A 21,670-nucleotide genomic window follows, 5' to 3' on the forward strand; every position below is an offset into this window, starting at 1 on the left:
TTCAACATTTTATGATAACCTACACCTCGGCGTATATTGTCCATGAAGGACCTTGAGGTTTTCTATTGTCCACAGGGGATCTTGAGATCTCCTATTGTACATGGGGAACCTTAGAAACTTTATTTCTAGAGGACTTTGAGGTCTCCTATTGTCCATACGGGACCTTGAGATCGATACACTTAAGAAAAGGTATTTCTAAAAGACTTTCAGGTCTCCTTTTGTCCATAGGGGGTTTGAGATCTCCTATGGTCCATAGGGGACCTTGAGGTCGATAAAATATGGCAAAAGTATTTTTAGAGGACTTTGAGGTCTCTTATTGCCCATTAACTTTGTCATTCCGTTTCTAACTCCTTGAAATACCCAAGTTAAACCCAACTATTCTATGTCCATTTAGCGATGTCCGTCTGTTTGTCTGTCCGTCCCTCTGTCTGTCTGTCCGTCTGCCTGTTGTAATCACGCTATCTTTCGAACGAATTGAGATAGAAGGCTAAAATTTTGCACACATGTATATTTTGCCAGTAGGCAGGTTAAGTTCGTAAATGGGCCATGTAGGCCCAAGTTATAATATAGCCCCCATGCAACGGTACCTCCTGATATTCGGTATTTTGATGATTTTAGCGACATTATTTACCGGAATCGTTTCAAAGTTGGCATTTGAAGTTCGTAATAGATGCTGCAGCATAAAACAGAAAATGGGCCATGTTGGTCCACGTCTTCGTATAGCCCCCATATACCGTACCCCCCGATATTCGGTGTTTTGATGATTTTAGCTACATTATAAACAGATTTTTCTTCAAGTTTCGCATTTAAATATTGTAATAACTTATGATAAAAGTTGCCTATGCAGGTCCACGTCGTCGTATAGGCATTCGGTATTTTTAAGATTTTAACAGAATTTTTAACGGATTTTATTTATTTATTTTTTTTTTTGGAAATTGTCAAATTTGTACCAAATGGTGGAGGGTATTAAAAGTTCGGCCCGGCCAAACTTACAGCTTTTTTACTTGTTCATTTTAACATTCCTAAATATTCGTAGGAGACCCCATAAATTATATATATTCATGATCAGCATAAAATTCTAAGTCGATTTAACGATGTCCGTCTGCCGGTTGAAGTCACGATACAGCCTACATTATTTGACGTAGAGCTTTAAAATTTGCCGGAATAATTTGTGTTGTATCTAGGATGGTTGGTATTGAAAATGAGATATATCGGTCCATATAACGATCACGTCCCAATATTCGGTATTTTTATTATTTTCCCCACATTTTTTCACAGACTTGTCTAAAAATTGGTATTTGTAAGTCGTAATGGGTTCTAGCTCCGGTGGCGAAATATTGTATGTATAGGTCCACGTTGCTGTATTACCTCTATACCACGATACTTCCCAATATTCGTTATTTTGATGATTTTTATCACAGTTTTCTACGGATTTGTCTAAAAATTGGTATTTGTAGTTCGTAATGTGTTCTAGCTATGGTGGCGGAACATAGTATATAGAGGTCCAGGTACCTCCCGAAATTGTTTCTAATTTGCTATTTAAGAAGATTTGATAGATGACAGTTTTTGAAGTATAAAATTGCCTATAGAGGTTCCCGTTTTTTTTTTTGTGTTTTTTTTTTTTTTTTTTGAAAAGTTTAACAGAATTATCCAAATGGTCTTATTGGTATTTTTATTTTTAAGTAGAACACGTTTGAGTTCAGATACTTTTATATAAAAATGTTTTTTTTGCCCACTCCACGTATTAAAAATTAAAAATTTGCATTCTAGCTAACATACCCTTCTTTTGTTTAAATACATTGTATATATTTCGCTACATATCCGATATATTTACTATCGGCATCTACGCAACGGTCAGGATTGACCTGTTTGTCTATTTGTGATTTCGTCGGGATTAAAAATATTCGCAGTTTAATGGAAAATTTGAATTTTACTTAACACAAATGTTATGGCCTATTTCACCCTCTAAATATTACCTGACGACCATAAAAATTGGAATTAGAAGCCCTAAGCCCGAGCCACATGCTAACTTCCGCTTCGATCAAAATCAAGAAATTTTTCATTTCATTTCAACTCCTAAATATTATGCGATTATCTCCAAAAGCAATAGGCATCTATTCTGGCCCTAGCCCCACCTCCATTCTAAATATCGTGAAGATCGGGCCACAACATGGACAGATGGACGGACGGACATACATAGCTAGATCGACTCAGCTCAGCGAGATAGGAAGATCCATATATACTTTCCTATATGGGAAACCAATATTTCGTGGTGTTACATACATTTTGGCCCAATCAAACTTATAAAACCTCCAAAACACATAAGGTATAAAAATGTCTTCGTCAAATTTAGTGAAAATCGATTCCGAATTGGATATGCCTCGCATATATTAGTACCCTCTGAAACCAAGTTGTAGCTGCTCTATAGCCAAATGCTGAGGTTACGGGAGCTCTACTAAATATGCATAGTGGTATAGGGCATCATATAGTCGGCCCCGTCCGACTTTTGACTTTTCCTTACTGGTTTCTAAGTGTATTACTCACTTTGCATGATTTACATCTCATAAAAATTGTCCCATTTTATTTACATTCTGTTAAAATTTAACAAATTTATTATTCAACATCTTCATATAAACAAAAAATAATAAAAATATTTAATATATTATTTTTTTTTAATATTTAATATGTTATTTTTCCACAATTTATTTACAGATTTCATTCAACGTCGTAATGTAAACAGTTGGGAGATTGAAATTTTGACAACTTAAAGTGATCAGCGAGACCAAAGAGTGAAAGAAAAGAGAAAATAAAACAGATCTTGTGATAAACGCAATAGAATAGTGCTTAAATATATATATTTTTAAGATAATAATAACAACAACAAAACTAAACTTCACATAAATTATGGCTGCCACAACAACAAATGCAAACAAAATGATGCTGTATTTAACTGTGTTAGTTGCCGTTATTACATCTCAATGCTTATCAGGTAAATATTTATTAAAAACAAATGTGAAATAAAAATGTATTATTTTTAATGTTATTGTTTACGACATGTAGAGGGTGTACGGGGGTGTAACTCAAATGTGTGATTACCAGAAAATAGGACAGTATTTATGTTTATTTTACTTTTTTTATGGGCTTAGTATTTTTAATTAGACTATGTGTGAGTGCTGTAATAAGCCACTAAATGATTATATCTACAAAATTCGTCTTAGTAGATTATGACTCTTAACTTCTAAACTTTTGGAAATATAAGGCAACAAAAAACAGCTGTAATTTCGTCTGGGCCGAACTTCGAATACACGCCTCAATTTGGAACGAATTTGGCAATTTTCAAAAAAAAAAAAAAAAAAAAAAATAAAATAAAATCCCTTAAAAATTTTGTTAATATCTTAAAAATACCATATGTAGCTGTTATATTGGGGTCCATACGACGACATTGACCTGCATAGACAACTTTTGACATAAGCCATTACAATATTCAGATGCGAAACTTGAAAAGAAAATCGATGAATAATGTAGCTAAAATCATCAAAATACAGAACATATGGAGCTACCATTATATAGAGACTTTACCAAAACGTGGACCTGTACAGACAATTTTCTGTCATAGGCTGTCGTAGCCACTACGAACTTTAAATACTAAATTTGAAACATTTCCGGTGAATAATATCGCTAAAATCATCATAATATCGTACCGTACCGTACCATGGAGGCTATGCGAAGACGTGGACCTGTACAGACAATTTTCTGTCATAAGCTGTAGGATCCATTTCGAACTTCAAATACCAAATTCCGGTGAATAATGTCAGTAAAATCATCAAAATACCGAATATCTGGAGGTGCCGTTATATGGCGGCTATACGAAGGCGTGGATCTGCACAGACAGTTTTCTGCCATAGGCTGTAGTAGCCATTACGAACTTTAAATACAAAATTTGAAACATTTCTGGGTAATAATGTCGCTAAATTCATCAAAATACCGAATATCGGGAGGTACCATTGTATGGGGGCTATACGAAGACGTGAACCTGCACAGACAATTTTCTGTCATAGGTTGTAGCATCCATTGCGAACTTCAAATACCAAATTCCGGTGAATAATGTCGCTAAAATCATCAAAATACCGAATATCGGGAGGCACCATTTTTATGGGGGCTATACGAAGACGTGAACCTGCACAGACAATTTTCTGTCATAGGCTGTAATATCCATTACGAACTTCAAATACCAAATTCCGGTGAATAATGCCGCTAAAATCATCAAAATACCGAATATCGGGAGGCACCATTTTTATGGGGGCTATACGAAGACGTGAACCTGCACGGACAATTTTCTGCCATAGCCTGTAGTAGCCATTACGAACTTTAAATACTAAATTTGAAATATTTATAAAATTTAGAAGCGATCTCCAAGTTCCGCCTAGACCTTTATTTGCCAATGATACTTTATTAACCTACGTGCAGGGTATCAGGTGGTACCCATTCGTTTTTTTCTAAGGTCATGGGGTTTGTGAGAAAAATTTCCCCCCACCATCATCTATATAAATATCATAGCACCCATCGACATTATCATCTGCAAGATCTACAAAGATTAGATTAGAATCTGCATAAAAATAAACACCTCCGAGTAAAAATAGCTGAAATTAAATCCAGCGATCTTCTAAATATGTTTTGTGGCCCCAAACACACGTTGTGATTTATGAGAGGAGATTTTCGCCTTATATTATAAAATGCTATTACTTTATAGCCAGTAGGTTTTGACCTGTGACTTTCGGATTTACTTTATGGATGTGAGATAACAATTTTAAATATAGAGCACAGTAAATGGCAAAGGTATGCCATATACGGTTAACTAAGACGTCATAGATATATGACCTCTAACAAATAAAAACAGACCAAAATCGTTCGGAGTTGACTATATGACACCAAAACAGCACCTTGAATATTTGGCAGAGGTGCTTCCCGTAACAAATACGGGTTAGTTCATAGTTTACATAAAATAGTAGGTAAATATATATAATACTCTCAGCATCTAACGATACCCTCAGCCTTATTTCAGTAGAGGGTATTTTTCAGTTGATTCAGCCAAAATGTGCCTCATCAAAATAACTGTTTTAGACCAATTCTCAAAAAAAAAAAAAAGAAAAAAAATTAAAAATTTTCAAAGTATAAATTGAATATTAAGCGAAGTCTGTATCCTATAAATATATTTTGAGACTAGTTAGTGCCCTCTACTTCCCATTAGTAATTTCCGAACAATTATATAACGCATCACCACCAGATACCAACATAGACCTCAATATCAAATTTCGGAATTCCAACTCTAATCCTTCACTCAATACCCAATTTGGTGCCACTTAGTACTTTTCGAATAATTATAAGATAAATTTCCAAAAATTGAGGATATCAGCCTTATCCCTTCACCCAGTACCAAATTTAGTACTTTTCGTACAAATATAGGACGTATTTTCAAACCATCGCCAAATTTCGAACACAGACACCAACAATAAGTTAAATATCAAATTTCAGAATTGTATCCTATCCCTTCACTCAATAAAAAATATAGTACCACTCAGTACTTTTTCCGAAACCACCTCTATATGTCCAGGCTACACATGGACAGCGATCCTTATGGACAGCGATCAAATTTCAGATTTCAAGCACTATCTGTTCACCCAAAAAATAAAATTGTATCAAACGACGTACTATTTATTTTAGTACCGTTTATTACACATAAGTACGAATTTCCATAACTACAGTCCACAAGAAACCTTATTTTCAAATTTCACGATTCCAACTCTACCGGTTCAGCCAAAATTTGAATTGTACCAAAATTTAGTACCATTTAGTACACTTAAGTGCGATTTTTCAAAACTACATACATTCCTCAGTCCTAGAATGCAATAGTAATCTTAATTTTAAATTTCACCCAAATCGAAATTGTACCAAATTTAGTACATTTTAGTTATTTTAGTGCACATAAGTACAAATTTCTAAAGCCACCTTTATACCCCAATCCAACACTCCGCTTGTAATGTTAATTTCAAATTTCAGGATTCCATCTCTATCGGTTTCTCCAAATTCAAATTGTACTAAATTTTAGTACCGTTTAGTACTTTTCGTCTACATGAGTATACACTTCCAAAACTACCTCTTTTACTCCTTAGCCTTGATTCCCATTCCAAATTTTAAGTTTTTGGCTCTAACCGTTCGCATGATACGAAATGGTACCAAATATAGTACCAAAATTTAGTATTTTTCGTACCGTTCTAGTACGAATTTTCAAGTCACCACACATTTAAATCAGTCAGTCAATCAGTTAGTTTACTCCTTTAATAATATAGAAATCGTACCAAATATAGTACAGGGTTGTCCATATTCGACGGACCCATCTGGCAACACCATAACTTTTGACAGAGATGTCACATCGCTTAATGACATACCGCGTTTAAAGCGTCAGTCCAGGCAGATTTTTACCATCAACCAATACACGCCACGCGAGCGCTCTGAAATAGTTGAAATTTACATTCAACAGAAGAATTAAATTGTGAAAACTCAACGCGCTTTTGAAACATTAAAAAATGTGAGAAGTGCGCCTTCTAAGAACACCATTAAGCGTTTATACGAAAAAATTTCGACTGGTAAGGCTCTTTCTAATCTGAAGAGGCCATATAAAAGTCGGCCAAGGCGATCGGCCGAGAATATCGCTGCCGTACGAGCCAGTGTTTAGAGGTCCCCAATAACATCCCAAAAACGCCGTTCTCAGCAGTTGGGCATGGCTCGGTCCACTTTACAACGGATTATTCGCATTGATTTGCATTTGTTCCCGTACAAAATTTAATTGACACAAAGAATGTTGCCTGCGGACAAGTCTCGTCGATTGGAATGGTCCCAAAGAGTCATGGGTCCGTCGAATATGGGCAACCCTGTACATTTTAGTATTTTTCGTACATTTATAGTGCGAATTTCAGAAAGCCTCCAACAGTGGTGCTCATACCAAATCTAAAAATTCTCCACTGGTCTCTACTTGTCCGTCAAATACGAATGGTGCCATATTTAGTACTCTCCGTACAGTTTGAGTATGTATTTCCCAAAAAACCAAGACTTATCTGACACCTACGGACCAAGAGTGACCCTCGCCCAAAATTTCTAGCTTCAGCCGTTTCATCTGGGCGTTTATGAATTTTTAAGTCAGTCATTCAATTATGGATTTTCGATCCAGTTGAGGTTTTTACCCTCTTGCATTTAGGTCTTTGGATTATACCGTGCACTCGTCGAGATTGTGTGTGCCACAACCCCTCTCAACAATTTCAAAACTACACATTTCCCATAATCTAGAATAGTTTTAATTTATGGCACTCATCGTGGCATATAATCTCAAGTGGTTGTTTTGGTTTGACCAAATCTTTATAAATCAAATTAAAATCTTTTGATATATTTAAGTGACAGATACAACATATATATTATACAGTAGTAGTAGCGATAAGTTCGACATGTTTGGGTAGAAACATTTGAAATTTCTGATTATTGATTGTTTTGTTTTAATTTTCGATAATGGAATAACGTCATTGATAAAATCTAAAAAAGAAATACAAAATTTACTGAAATTGTATTTTCGAAAGAAATGACATAATTAATGGCAATGCAATTGTTCTAGGCAACGGAATAAATGTTCGGAAAAAAACAACAACAACAACAACAACAAAAACCACAATTGACATTGTCGAATGGTGTCGAATTACAATATTGACTTAAAACAATAGTTACGTCTCTAAAATACAAACTGACAACAGGTGATTGTTGTGAAATGTAGCGTAATTCCCTGTTATTGGAGTTCAGAATTGTAATGGAACACCTAGAGCCAGCCTCTGAATAAAGCTTTTTCAAATTTCTAATTGTATTAATTAAATTAACTAATTTGAATAGTCTGGAGAAAATTTAATTAGCGGAAAAACTAGTCGTAGGTGTTGGCTTTACAATGGGCAACACCTATAACAAATTTGTTTTACAAACAATTGAAAAAGTATCGGATGTGGTCTTCGACATGTGTACAAAACTTATACGAAAAGTACTAAATGTTACTAAATTGGGTATTAAGTGAATGGATAGAGCTGGAATTCCGAAAAATATCGGTGGGTTTGTTCGATATATGATGTATACCCTCAGCCAATGCTCTATGATGTCAATATTTTTTGACTTTTGTTATGATTATTCAAATTGTTGACTCTTCTGGTGTAGGTTCCAAAGGAATGGGTCAATATTGTAGATTTCGTATTGGACCTTAATAAATATGATATAAATATGGCAACTTGGCAGGTCCGGACTATATAGACTATTTCCTCACTTTATGTTAGATATGTGATTATTTTGTAGTAAATGTAAAAATGTGCGCAAGGTACCAGATATAGTCGGCCGCAGTCTTTCATTTTCATACTTCATCTGAAACAGATAAAAATACTGGTACGGAAAAAAATACAAGAAAATCGTACATTTATATCCAATTCATGGGAAATCATAAATTCCATATTCATCTCAGGTTTCTGGTTGAGAAAAAATACAGGGTGAGATGAAAAAACTGCAACCAACTACAGACTGCTGTCATTTCTGAGCTACTCGTCCGACAGCTGTTAAAATTATTCCAGTGACAGCTCATTACATTGTTTACAAGCGTACAAAACCATTTTTGTGAGAATTCTCCAGAAAAAAAGTTATTCGTGATGGAATTCAAGCGTGAGAGTGTGATTTCTTTATATTTGGCTGGAAAACCAATAGTGGCTATCGTTAGATCACTCCAGCATTTAAATGTGAATAAATCTTTTGTGTCTCGTACCATCCCTGGTTACCGTGATAACGGTAGCATAGGCCGACGTCAAGGAAGTGGACGGAAGAAAACAGCAACATCAGGAGAAATAGTTCGAAAAGTAAAGAAGCGACTTGATCGAAACCCGCGTCGCAGTGGCCGAAAAATGGCTCGTGGGCTGAACATATCGCAATATTCCATTCGGCAAATATTGAAAAATGAGCTCGGGGTAAAGCCATTGAAATTCCATTGAAAAGTGCAAGAACTTACACCGCAACAGCAAGAAAATAGACTCAAAAGAGCTAAAGAGTTGTTTCGATTGGCCGAAAGTGGTGAACTGCCGAATTTGGATTTCTCCGATCTCCGATGAGAAAACATTCGTTGTCCAGCAGAGCAGTTTGGAAACAAACAAAACGATTGTGTCTACTTGCCAAAGAGGTCAGCTGAAAATGCGCACCTTCGGTTGGCCACCAGAACTCAAGCGCCAGCAATGGTTATGGTGGGGGCCGCCATAACAGCCGATGATCTCTCTCCGGACGTATTAATGGACCGTGGCATAAAAATAAATGCCGAATATTATCGCAAAAATATTCTGGAGGGTGTAATAAAGCCTGGGGCACGCAAACATTTTGCCGCACACCTTGGACATTCCGAACAAGACTCAGCACCATCACACTAAGCATGAGCCACCCAAGAATGGTTACAAAATGGGTTTCCTCGCTTCATTTCCAGCGCACAATGGCCACCAAAATCTCCGGATACCAATCCGTTAGACTATTGTGTCTGGAGTATTTTGGAAAGCAAGGTTGGCACTAAAAAATACCAAAGTGTCGATCACCTCAAGCAAGCGCTTCGCCGAGAATGGGCCAAAATACCGCAGAGCAACATTCAGGCAGCGTGTGACGATTCTAAAATTTGATGCTTTTTCCGATATATTTTGCTTTCATTCAATAAAATTAAAAAAAAAAATTAAAAAAATGTGACGTTTGACTTCGTTGCAGTTATTTTATCTCACCCTGTATATCATCTTTACAGTAGATCTTGTGTTAGCAAAAATGTTTGTGTGTGTGAAATTTGAAGAGAGTTGGATGCTTATTTCGCTTTCTTTGAGCGTTTGATTTTTCAAAATCTTGAAGCCCATGTGGGGGAGGTACCAGAAGAAATTTTCTTTATTTTCTTATTTTTATAACAGGTCTTCTATTGGTGAAAATGTTGAGATGTGCCAAGTTTGAATAGAATTGGATGTTGATTTCACGTTTTATGACCTTCATGAATATTTAAAATTTGTGGGGGAGGTACTTGATGGAGTGGATCGATATATTCCATATTAGTCGAAACAATGGAATACCTGAAATATGAAGAGAATCGCATGCTTATTTCGGATTTTATAATCCTTTTGATTATTCAAAACGTCGACCGTTTGTGAGGTAGGTACCAGAAGAAATGGTCCGATCCCTACCATCTTTATAACAGGTCTTGTGTTAATGGAAATATTGAGATTTACCAAGTCTAGATGGAATTGGATGTTTATTTCGGGTTTTATGAGCTTCACGGTTATTCAAAAATTTGACCCTTAATGGGTGAGGTACCAGAAGGAGTAGACCGATATCTTTCTTCTCCATGAAATATGAAGAGAATCGCATGCTTATTCGGATTTTATAATCGTTTTGGTTAGAAGAAATGGTCCGATCTCTACCAGCTTTATAAGGGATCTGATAGAAATATTGAGATGTGCCAAGTCTGAATAGAATTGCATATTAATTTCACGTTTTATGAGTTTCATGAATATTCAAAATTTTGACCCTTTGTAGGGGAGGTACTTGATGGAGTGATATTATAATGATAATGATATTATCAATTTTTGCACCTAACCTAGCACATACGCAAATTTTTGGATTTGCAAAGTTAGAGCAAAATCGAATTATCGTTTCTCTTTCTGTGCAGTAAAATATTTTTTTGACCTTTTGTGGGTGATTTACAAGAAGGAGAGGACCGATATTGCCCATCTCCCAACTCCATCTAAGTTGCATAATAATATTAATATGTACTAAGTTTGGATCAAATCGGATGCTCCCTTCTAGAGTTATCGTGCGCACCAGCCACCAAATAGACAGCCAGACAGACGGACGGACATTGCTAGATCGACTCCAAATGTCCTGAAACGGATTTGGCCCAATGAGAATTGTTTATATCGATGAGGCACTATTTTATCCGTATCAAATGATGTATACCTCTCTTGCGTGTGTATTTTTTTTGTCTTTTAGGGGACCTAAACCCCAGTCCTCCATATTTTAGATAAACATTACTAATTAGTTTTGTTTTCTTCCACAATTTAATTTTTTGTCTATTTTCTTCACATCAATTTTATGTTAATCATTTGCCATCATAATTTGCCACTATTTAATTCAAATTCCACGATTTCCAAGTGCCGCAATTTTTGTTTGTATATGTAGAGGGGGGTGTGGTGTGTGTTTGCGTGCTGGCCTGCCTGTGTTTATGCGTTTATTAAGGGTGTTAATTAATAATGTTTTAATAATAAGAATAATAAAAATAAAAAAACATTTAATTAGTGTTCTTTAGCCACTTTTCACAATGCCATCATTTTTCACACAATGATGTTGTGTGTAGGCGCCCCACAGTTCTTCCCCTCCCCTCAGAATCTCTCCATAATGTGTCTGTGTTTATTTTATTTAATTAGCATATGATTATCACTTGTTAGTGGGGGGGGGGGGGGGAAGAGAACACAGATGCTAAAATTGCACATGACTCTGGAGAGGTTTGATGTACTTTTTTATGACAGTTTTTGATACCCTCAGCCATATGGCTAGAGAGAGGGAATATATCATTTGATACAACCAAAACGTACCTCATTGAAAAAACGGTTTTAGACCCTAGGTCTCTTTGGAACAAATCCGTTTCGGAACATTTGGAGTCGATCTGGCGATGTCTCTCTGGTGCGCACTCTTTCTCTGTCTCTCTCTCTCTCTCTCTCTCTCTCTCTCTCGAAGAGATTATCTGATTTGGGTCAAACTTGGTACATCGTAATATTATTATCAAACTTAGATCGAGTTCGGAGATGGGCAATATCGGTCCACTCCTTCTGGTTAATACCCCACAAAACGTCGAAATTTTCACAAAAATATTTTACTGCATAGAAAGTGAAGGGATAATCCAATTTTTCTAACTTTGCAAATCGTAGTATTTGCATCAGTGCTAGGTCAGATGCGAAAATGAACAATATCAGTTCACTCCATCAATTACCTCCCCCACAAAGGGTTAATATTTTGAATAATTCTAACTCTTATAAAATGTAATGTAATGGTCCGATTCTCCTCAAATTACACAGGTCGCAATATTTTTATTAAGCAAAGGTCTAGTATGAAGATGGAATATTTCGGTCCACTCCTTTTGGTACCTCCCACACAAAGATTGAAAATTTTGAATATCTATGAAGCTCATATAACGCGAAATTAACATCCGATTCCATTCAGACATGGCACATCTCAATACTTCCATCAACACTAGATCTGTTATAAAGATGGTAGAGCTCGGGCCATTTCTTCTGGTACCTTACCCACAAAGGGTCAAAGTTTTGAATAACCAAAACGATCATAAAATCCGAAATAAGCATCCAGTTCTCTTCAAATTGCACAGATCGCAATATTTTTATTAAACCAAGGTCTGATCAGAAGATGCTATATTTCGGTCCACTCCTTTTGGTACCTCCCCCATAAAGGTTGAAAATTTTGAATATCTATGAAGCTCATAAAACACGAAATTAACATCCGATTCCATTCAGACATGGCACATCTCAATACTTCCATCAACACTAGATCTGTTATAAAGATGGTAGAGCTCGGGCCATTTCTTCTGGTACCTTACCCACAAAGGGTCAAAGTTTTGAATAACCAAAACGATCATAAAATCCGAAATATGCATTTGGTTCTCTTCATATTTCACACGTCCCATTATTTCTACTAACACGAGATCTGCGTTGAAGATGGATTATATCGGTCCACTCCCTCTGGTACCTCCCCCATAAAGGGTCAATATTTTGAATATTCATGAAGCTCATAAAACACGAAATTAACATCCGATTCAATTTAGATTTGGTACAAAATTCTGTTAAAAATACCGAATGTAGTCGTTATTTTAGCGTCTATACGACGACGTGGACCAGTATAGATAACATTTTTCATAAGCCATTACAATATTCAAATGCGAAACTTGAAAAAAATTTCGGTGAATAATGTAGCTCAAATCTTCCAAATACCGAATACAAGGAAGTACCATGGGGACTATACCAAAACGTGGACCTGCACAGACAATTTTCTGTCGTAGGCTGTAGTATCCATTACGTACTTCAAATACCAAATTCGAAACAATTCCGGGAAATAATGTCGCTAAAATCCTGAAAATACCGAATATCGGGAGGTACCGTTATATGGGGGCTATACGAAGACGTGGACCTGCACAGAAAATTTTCTGTCTTAGGCTGTAGTATCCATTATGAACTTCGAATACCAAATTTGAAACATTTCCGGGAAATAATGTCGCCTTAATCACTAAAATATCGAAAATAAGGAGGTACCATTATAATGGGGGGTCTAAACCAAAACGTGGAACTACATGACCCATTTTCAATGCCACAAGTCCTGCAGACATAATACACATTTGAGTAAAATTTTTATCAACTAACTTCATTTCGTTGGGAATCTAGAATGATTTCCACAGACGGACGGACATCGCTAAATCGACATAGAATTTTATGGCGGCCCACACCATTACCATGGCCCATTCTTTCGAAACCGTCCAGAGCGTGAAGTTTTTTGTCACGAAAATAGCACCGTAATGCTGTAAAATTAATCTACGTTGTTCTGTAAAAAATAAGTGTAACTTTTATAAAATCTGCACCAATCATAAAAATGATATTTGCGAAATTTATAAAGAGGCCACTAACCGGTCTCTTCGTTTTCAAGTTGCCAAGTAAATAAATCACAGCCACTGTTGTAAAGATAACTTCGGCTGCAAGTTAAGTGGGACATTTATGGCGAGGAGGAGAAATAGACAGACATTGTAAAAAATTGTTATAACCACGAATCTTCAGTAGTGTGTCGAATGTAATGAAGCTTTAAAAAATATTTTTTTTGAGATAAGAAAAGCTGTGGAGCAATGAAGAACGGGTGCATATTTTCGAGGGATATTTTTTTAAGTAGGTCACGTTGTCTTCTGAGGACTACATCATTTTTAATTTCTTTTTCCAGAGGTTATATTTTTATACCCTCCACCATAGTATGGAGGGTATCGAAATACACATTTTAAACCCCACAAAGTATATATATTCTTGATCAGCATTAAATTCTATGTCGATTTAGCGATGTCCGTCCTTCTATCCGTCTGTCCGTCTGTGGAAATCACTCTAGCTTCCGAACGAATTGAGGTAGATTGATAAAATTTTGCTCAAATGTATGTTATGTCTGCAGGACTTTTGGTATTGAAAATGGGCCATGTAGGTCCACGTCTTCGTAGAGCCCCCATATAATGGTACCTCCCGATATTCTGTATTTTGATGATTTTAGCGAATTTCTTCACCGGAATTGTTTTAAATGTGGTATTTGAAGTTCCTAATGTATACCAGAGCCTAAGACAGAAAATTGTCTGTGCAGGTCCACGTTTTCGTAGAGTCCCCATATAAAGGTACTTCCCGATATTCGGTATTTTTATGATTTTAGGTACATTTTTCAGAATTGTTTCAAATTTGGTATTTAAAGTTCCTAATGGATACCAGAGCCTAAGACAGAAAATTGTCTGTGCAGGTTCACCTCTACGTAAAGCTCCCATATAACGGTACCTCTCGATATTCGGTATTTTGATTTTATCGACATTATGACCGACTTATTTTTAAGTTTCGCATTTGAATGTTGTAATGGTTTATGACAATTGTTACCTACGGTTATAACAATTGTTACCAGGTTCATGTCGTCGTATAGACCCTAATATAATAGCTACATTCGGTAGGATTTTAACAGAAGTTTTAACGGATTTTATTGTTTTTGAGAATTGCCCAATTCGTTTCAAATGGTGGAGGATATTCAAAGTTCGGCCCGACCGAACTTACAGCTTTTTTACTGGTTTCAATTTATATTTAAATGTTTGTGGACTAGGGAACTTCAAAAGACCAAAAATAAGGCTAAAGAAAATATTTTACAAAAAATTTATAAAAATTTCTGCCCCATGGCTACAGAGGGTATACATCAAATGGTGGGGCCAATAATGAGCCTTAGTGGAATAAAGACGTTAGATTTCATGGCTCTAGGGATTGAATGCTAATTGGGACATTTAGAGACAATTGAAATATCCATATCTAATATCCCTCCACTCCTTCAGGAATCTCCTCCACAAGGGATCAACACAATCCTAACTTCCAATCCACATTAGACCTTTCAAATTTGGCATAATAGTTTGTATTGTCTTTAGAACGGTTGGTATTAAAAATATGTCGGACAACGTTTTTGCGTAGCCCCCATATAACGGTATCTCCCGATAATGGGTGTTTTGATGATTTTACCCCAGTTCCAAACGGAATTATTGCAAATTTAGCATTTTGAGTTTATAAAAGGTTCTACCGCTGTTATATTCTGTATAGGTCCACATGCTACTTTCGGATATTCGGTATTTTGACGATTGCTGACATATTTTCCAACGAATTTGTCTAAAATTTGGTATTTTTAGTTAGTAATGGGTTATAGATCCGGTGGCAGAACATTGTATATATAAGTCCACATTACCTAACCATAATCGGTATTTTTGGGATTAAGGTCACATTTTCTATCTAAACCAGTATCGAGAAAAAGGTGAAACTCGTTTGAATTGGAGTAGGAGCACTCCTGGGAGTAGGAAAAAAACAAAGCATATCCTATTTTTCGATATCGCCCGAAGCGAGCATGTTTTGCTCGTCTAAGAGTGGGAGCACAATTCGCTCGAAATTGAGCAGATTCTACTCTTGCCAATTTCTCTTTCAGTTTTTATCATACCATTGACAACTCTCCGTGTTCGGTCCGACTTCGAACCAAAAGTCGGAAGGAAATATTGATTTCGGATGAGAATTCGGTCCGACTTCTGACCGAAAGCAGCTACATAATCGGTGTTTTTGGGATTAAGGTCACATTTTCTATCTAAACCAGTATCGAGCAAAGGGTGAAACTCGTTTGAATTGGAGTGGGAGCACTCCTGGGAGTAGGAAAAAACAAAGCATATCCTATTTTTCGATATCGCTTGAAGCGAGCATGTTTTGCTCGTCATAGAGTGAGAGCGCAATTCGCTCGAAATGGAGCAGATTCTACTCTTGTCGATTTCTTTTTCAGTTTTTGTCATACCATTGACAACTCTCCGAGTTCGGTCCGACTTCAAACCAAAAGTCGGAATAAAATTTTGATTTCGGAAACGAATTCGGCCCGACTTCTGTCGCTGAAAGACTAAAATTTTAGCCGACTTTCGAACCGAAGTCGGACCGAATTTGCATGGATTTCCATGGGGAATTCGGATGGGAAATTTAAGTTGTCGGACCGAACTTAGAAGTAATATCGTGCGCATTTAAGCAGATGTAACAAAAGAAAAAACGTTGAAGAGCATTATCGCCTATCTGTTCCAATTATTGTTGTTGCTTTTTTTTGATGGTGACTACAAATGCCATACACAGGGTAAGATAACAAAAACTGCAACAAAGTCAAACGCCATAATTTTTAGATTTTTTTAATTTTATTGAATGAAAGCGAAAATGTCGGAATTATCTTCAAATTTTAGAATAAGTTTAGATTTGTTCGAATTGGCCAACTTTGGCACGAATTATGGCCTTCAAACGGCCAATGAAACCGTCACACGCTGCCCGAATGTTTCTCTGCGGTGCTTTAGCCCATTAACGGCGAAGCGCTTGCTTGGGGTGATCGACACTTTGGTATTTTTTAGTGCCAACCTTACTTTCCAAAATACTCCAGACACAATAGTCCAACGGATTGGCATCCGGAGATTTTGGTGGCCATTATGCGCTGGAAATGAAGCGAGGAACCTTATTGTAACCATTCTTGGATGGCGCGTGCTGAGTGCTGAGTCCTGTTGGAATGTCCAAGGTCTGCGACTAAAATGTTTGCCTGCCCAAGGCTTTAATACATCCTCCAGAATATTTTCGCGATAATATTCGGCATTTATTCTGATGTCTGATGCTACGGTCGATTAATGCGAGCGGAGAGCGACCATCGGCTGTTATGGCGGCCCACACCATCACCATGGCCGGTGCTTGAGTTCTGGTGGCCAACCGAAGGTGCACATTTTTATCTGACCTCTTTGGCAAGTAACCATGATCATTTTGACGCTACCAGTGTCACGGCAACGAGCGATGCTACGAGACACAAAAGATTTATTCACATTTAAATGCTGGAGGGTTCTAACGATAGCCACTTGTGGTCTTCCAGCCAAATATAAAGAAATCACACTATCACGCTTGAATTCCATCACGAATAACTTTTTTTTCTGAAAAATTCTCACCAAAATGCTTATATTCGCTCGTAAACAATAGAATGAGCTGTCACTGAAACAATTTTAACAGCTGTCGGACGACTGGCTTAGAAATGACAGCAGTCTGAAGTTGGTTGCAGTTTTTTCATCTCAACCTGTACTTTGTGGGGTCTAAAATCTATATTCGATGTGTTACAAACGGAGTGAAAAAACTTAATATACCCTTCAACTATGGTAGAAAATTCGGAATCTCGGAATTTTCTGAATTGTGATTTTTTTCAATTAATTTTTGTTTTTGGGCCATGTGATTTTTGGTTCCAAAGCATCCATTCCATAATGAAGGTTTTCACATTTTCTATAGAAAATTTGCTAGTCCTTTTTTAAATTTTTATACCCTACACCACAAGGAGGACAGGGTATTATGTCTTTGTGCATTTGTTTGTAACAGGCAAAAGGAAACGAGATAGACCCATAGTTCTTTTTGATGATCTGCATAGAATCACATTCTGAGTCGATTTGTGTTTGTCCGTCCGTCCGTCTGTCCATGCATTTTTGTAAACAAAGTACAGTTCGCATTTATTGCCCTATCCAGATGAAATTTTCCACAACTCATTTGTTTGGCCCAAGGACTAACCCTATTGAAATTGGAGATAATCGGTCAAAATTTGGATATAGCTCCAATATATATCTTCGTCCGATTTGCCTTTTATTGTGCACCAAACGTGTAATATTAGCCCGAATAGTATGGAATTTTGCACATACCAAATTACCAAATTAGGCCTGAAAATAAGTATGCCAAATTTGATCGAAATCGGTTCAGATGTAGCTATAGCTCCCATATATATTGTTCATCCGATTTGTTATTTTTGTCCTTCGCAGCTTTAATATGCACTCTGTAACAACAATATTTGGGGAAATATATCAAATACAGCTCAGAAATACATTTGCTAAATTTTATCGAGATCGGTTCAGATTTGAATGTAGCTCCCATATATAACTTCGTCCGATTTACCTTTGATTGTGCACCAAACGTCTAATATTTGCCCAAACGGGATGGAATTTTGCACTTACGACCGAATTGAGTCTAGAAGCTCGTATGCCAAATTTGATCGAAATCGGTTCAGATATAGCTATAGCTCCCATATATATTGTTCATCCGATTTGTTGTATTTGTTACCCACAGCCGTAATATGCACTCCGCAATAACGATATTCAGGCAAATATATGAAATACAGCTCAGAAATATCTTTGCCCAATTTTATCGAGATCGGTTCAGATTTGGATATAGTTCTCATATATATCTTTATCTGATTTCAAATTAATTTTGCACCAAATGGGCAATACAAGTCCGAATTTCAAAGATACAAATGCTTCGGCATATTTAATCTTTTGAACTTTAAATTATAATTATAATCATAGCGTGTATGATTGAATTCTCCCATAAAAACTTTTAATTGTTATGCGGAGCTCTACTAAATTAGCAAAGTGGTGTAGGGTATCATAAAGTCGGCCCCGCCCGAATTTAAGACTTTCTTTACTGTTTTTTTTTTTTTTTTTGGATTTTTTACTTTTCTGAAAATTGCACAGTTTTACCATCGTGAGCTGAATTTGTCTTCCATGATGGAGGGTATGAAAATATTCGACCTGGTACAACTTAAGTCCCATTTTTTACTTTAATTCCATTTCAAACTTTTGTTTTTTGTTTCAATTTTTTTTCGAACTTCTCAATGTTCCTGAGTGTGTTAGTTAGTACATGCCTTCTACTCACTCGTCATGGCTGACAATCGTAAAAGTATCTAAATAATAAATGAAAACTAAATATTGATATGTGAAAATTATTATAAACAAATAAACAAAGAGAGACCCTGTCGAGCCAGAGAAAATAGCAACAAAAATTTGCATTTTTATTTCATTGCATTTTGCAGTTTTGTTTATATTCCAAACATTCGATGGGTAAATAAAAATAAAAAAAAAATCTAATGCCTCAAAGTGCATTCGTTTCATGGGCACTCAATAGTGAGGAGAGTGTATTGTTGTGATGATGGGCAAAGAGTGAGAGAGGGAGTAGCAGTGGGTGCTATCTGTCCAAGCATTTGAAGGCATTGCTGATGAGTAAGGAAATAGTTTTCCGTTTTTTTTTTCACTATTTACAGCGAACACAACTTGAACTTGACCAACAACAACTTGGGTATTGTTTGGATTTGTGTTGTGTGTAGGTTTGACAGGCTCACGAGTTGTGGTGTGTGTTAACATGCAGGGCATAGCTTAGCTTATCGTTTGCAAGTGTTATAATTATTATTCATAAGCTAGTATTGCTGGCTGGCATTTGGAATGCATCGAAGCTTATCGAATTGAATGTAGTTTTATAGGTTTTTGGATTACAACAATTCTTAACAAGTCAAAAAGCAGTAAGTTCGACCGGACAGAATTTTGAATACCCTCCACCATTTGGAACGAATTTGAATTTTTAAAAAAAAAATTATAAAAACAACAATAAAGGGAAGTCTGACCATTTTGCAACAACAACAATACTATGGTATCCCGAACAAACAAGCCAATACTGTTCTAAAAAAATAAAATCCTTTAAAAATTCTTTTAAAATCTCAAAAATACCGAATATAGGAAGTCGTCGTTATATTAGGGTAAGACAAGGACTTGCATAGGCAACTTTTATCATAGGCCATTACAATTTTCAAATACGAAACTTGGAAAAAATCCGGTGATTAATGTAGCTAAAATCGTCAAAAAACCGAATATAGGGAGGTACCATTGTATGGGAGCTATACGAAAAAATGTATCTGCATAGACAGTTTCATTTCCTGTCAGAGGCTGTAGTACCCATTAGGAACTTCAAATACGAAATTTGAAGCGATTCCGGTGAATAATGTTGCTGAATCCACCAAAATACCGAATATCGGGAGGTACCGTTATATGGGAGCTATACGAAGCCCTGGACCTGTATACGAAATTTTTTGTCATAGGCTGTAGTACCCATTATGAACTCCAAATACGAAATTTGAAACAATTCCTGTGAATACTGTCCTTGAAACCATCAAATACCGAATATAGGGAGGTACCGTTGTATGAGTGATATACGTACCTATATAGGGGGTAAAGTGCTTAAAAATAACTACCTGTGTGAATTTTCAGACAATTCCATTAAAATGGGAGCTAAAGTCATCAAAATACCGAATATAGGTTACCAGGGGTTAAAGTACTTAGAAGGAACTTCTTGTTTCAGATAAGTCCAATGAAAATGTAGCTAAAATCTTAAAATTACCGAATATATGGGGACTATACGATATCGTGGACCAATATAGCCCATCTTCGAATTTGACCTGCCTGCAAACAAAAAACTGATTTGTGCAAAATTTTAGCTTCCTATCTTAATTCGTTTTGACTCTAGAGTGATTACAACTGACGGACAGACGAACGGACTAAATCGTCTTAGAATTTTACTCCGATAAAGAATATATATATCTTGTTATGTCTAAAAATGGAGGGTATCTATATATGGTGGAGGGTAGGAATAAATGTTGTCATAATTAGTGATTAGTTTAGAATCTATAGCCAATGGAGAAGGGTGGGTTAAAATGAGAATTTATACGTTTTTATACTCTACAACACTCCGGACGAAATGATAGAGGATCGATGACAAGGCAAAATAGCTGAAGTCAGAATCTTCAATTTATTCTATGAAGTGAAGGGGCATGGTGGAGTGTTATTTTGTGGAAATTTGTACTTCAAGAGACGCAAAATATTTAAATGGTATGGCGTATTGTTTGCGAGTGATAGGTATGAACTAGAACTTTCGCATTTTGCCTAATGATCACGTTTGGTGCGTAGTTTATTCTGTCATGGCGGAATTCTCAAAAATTTGTTTTTATACCCTCAGCTATATGGCTAGAGAGGGTATATATCATTTGATACGGCCAAAGCGTGCCCATCGGAATAAAGGTTTTGGACCCAAAGAATCTTCGGACAAAACCCGTTTCAGTGCATTTGGAGTCAATCTATTATTATACAATATTATTATCAAACTTAGATCGAGTTCGGAGGTGGGCAATATCAGTCCACTTCTTCTGGTACCTCCCTCACAAAATTTCAAAATTTTGAAAGAAAATAATTTTCTGCACAGAAAGAAAAACGATAGTCCGATTTTGCTTTAACTTTGCAAATCCTAAATTAAGTCAGGTGCGAAAATGTACAATATCGGACTACTCCAGCAAGTTCCTGCCCTACAAAGAGTAAACATTTTGAATAATTACAACTCTTATGAAATGTGATGTAAGATTCTGATTGTTTTCAAATTACACAGATCAAAATATTTGTTATTACCCCAAGGTCTGGTGTGAA

The 21,670-nt window shown here is 36.3% G+C and overlaps 1 protein-coding gene across 2 annotated transcripts in view; it reads left to right on the plus strand.

Annotated features, from left to right (window-relative positions):
* LOC105261532 (uncharacterized) overlaps positions 1–21,670 on the plus strand; it is a 92,886-nt gene that overhangs the window by 61,531 nt on the left and 9,685 nt on the right. For both annotated transcript variants that reach the window (XM_059124783.1, XM_059124782.1), the window contains exon 2: positions 2,713–2,989. In XM_059124783.1, coding sequence (XP_058980766.1) covers positions 2,905–2,989 — 85 coding nt within the window. In that variant the 5' untranslated portion in view covers positions 2,713–2,904. The remainder of the gene's footprint in view (positions 1–2,712; positions 2,990–21,670) is intronic.

Source organism: Musca domestica, unplaced genomic scaffold (genome assembly GCF_030504385.1).
Source record: "Musca domestica strain aabys unplaced genomic scaffold, Musca_domestica.polishedcontigs.V.1.1 3, whole genome shotgun sequence".
Lineage (NCBI taxonomy): Eukaryota > Metazoa > Arthropoda > Insecta > Diptera > Muscidae > Musca > Musca domestica.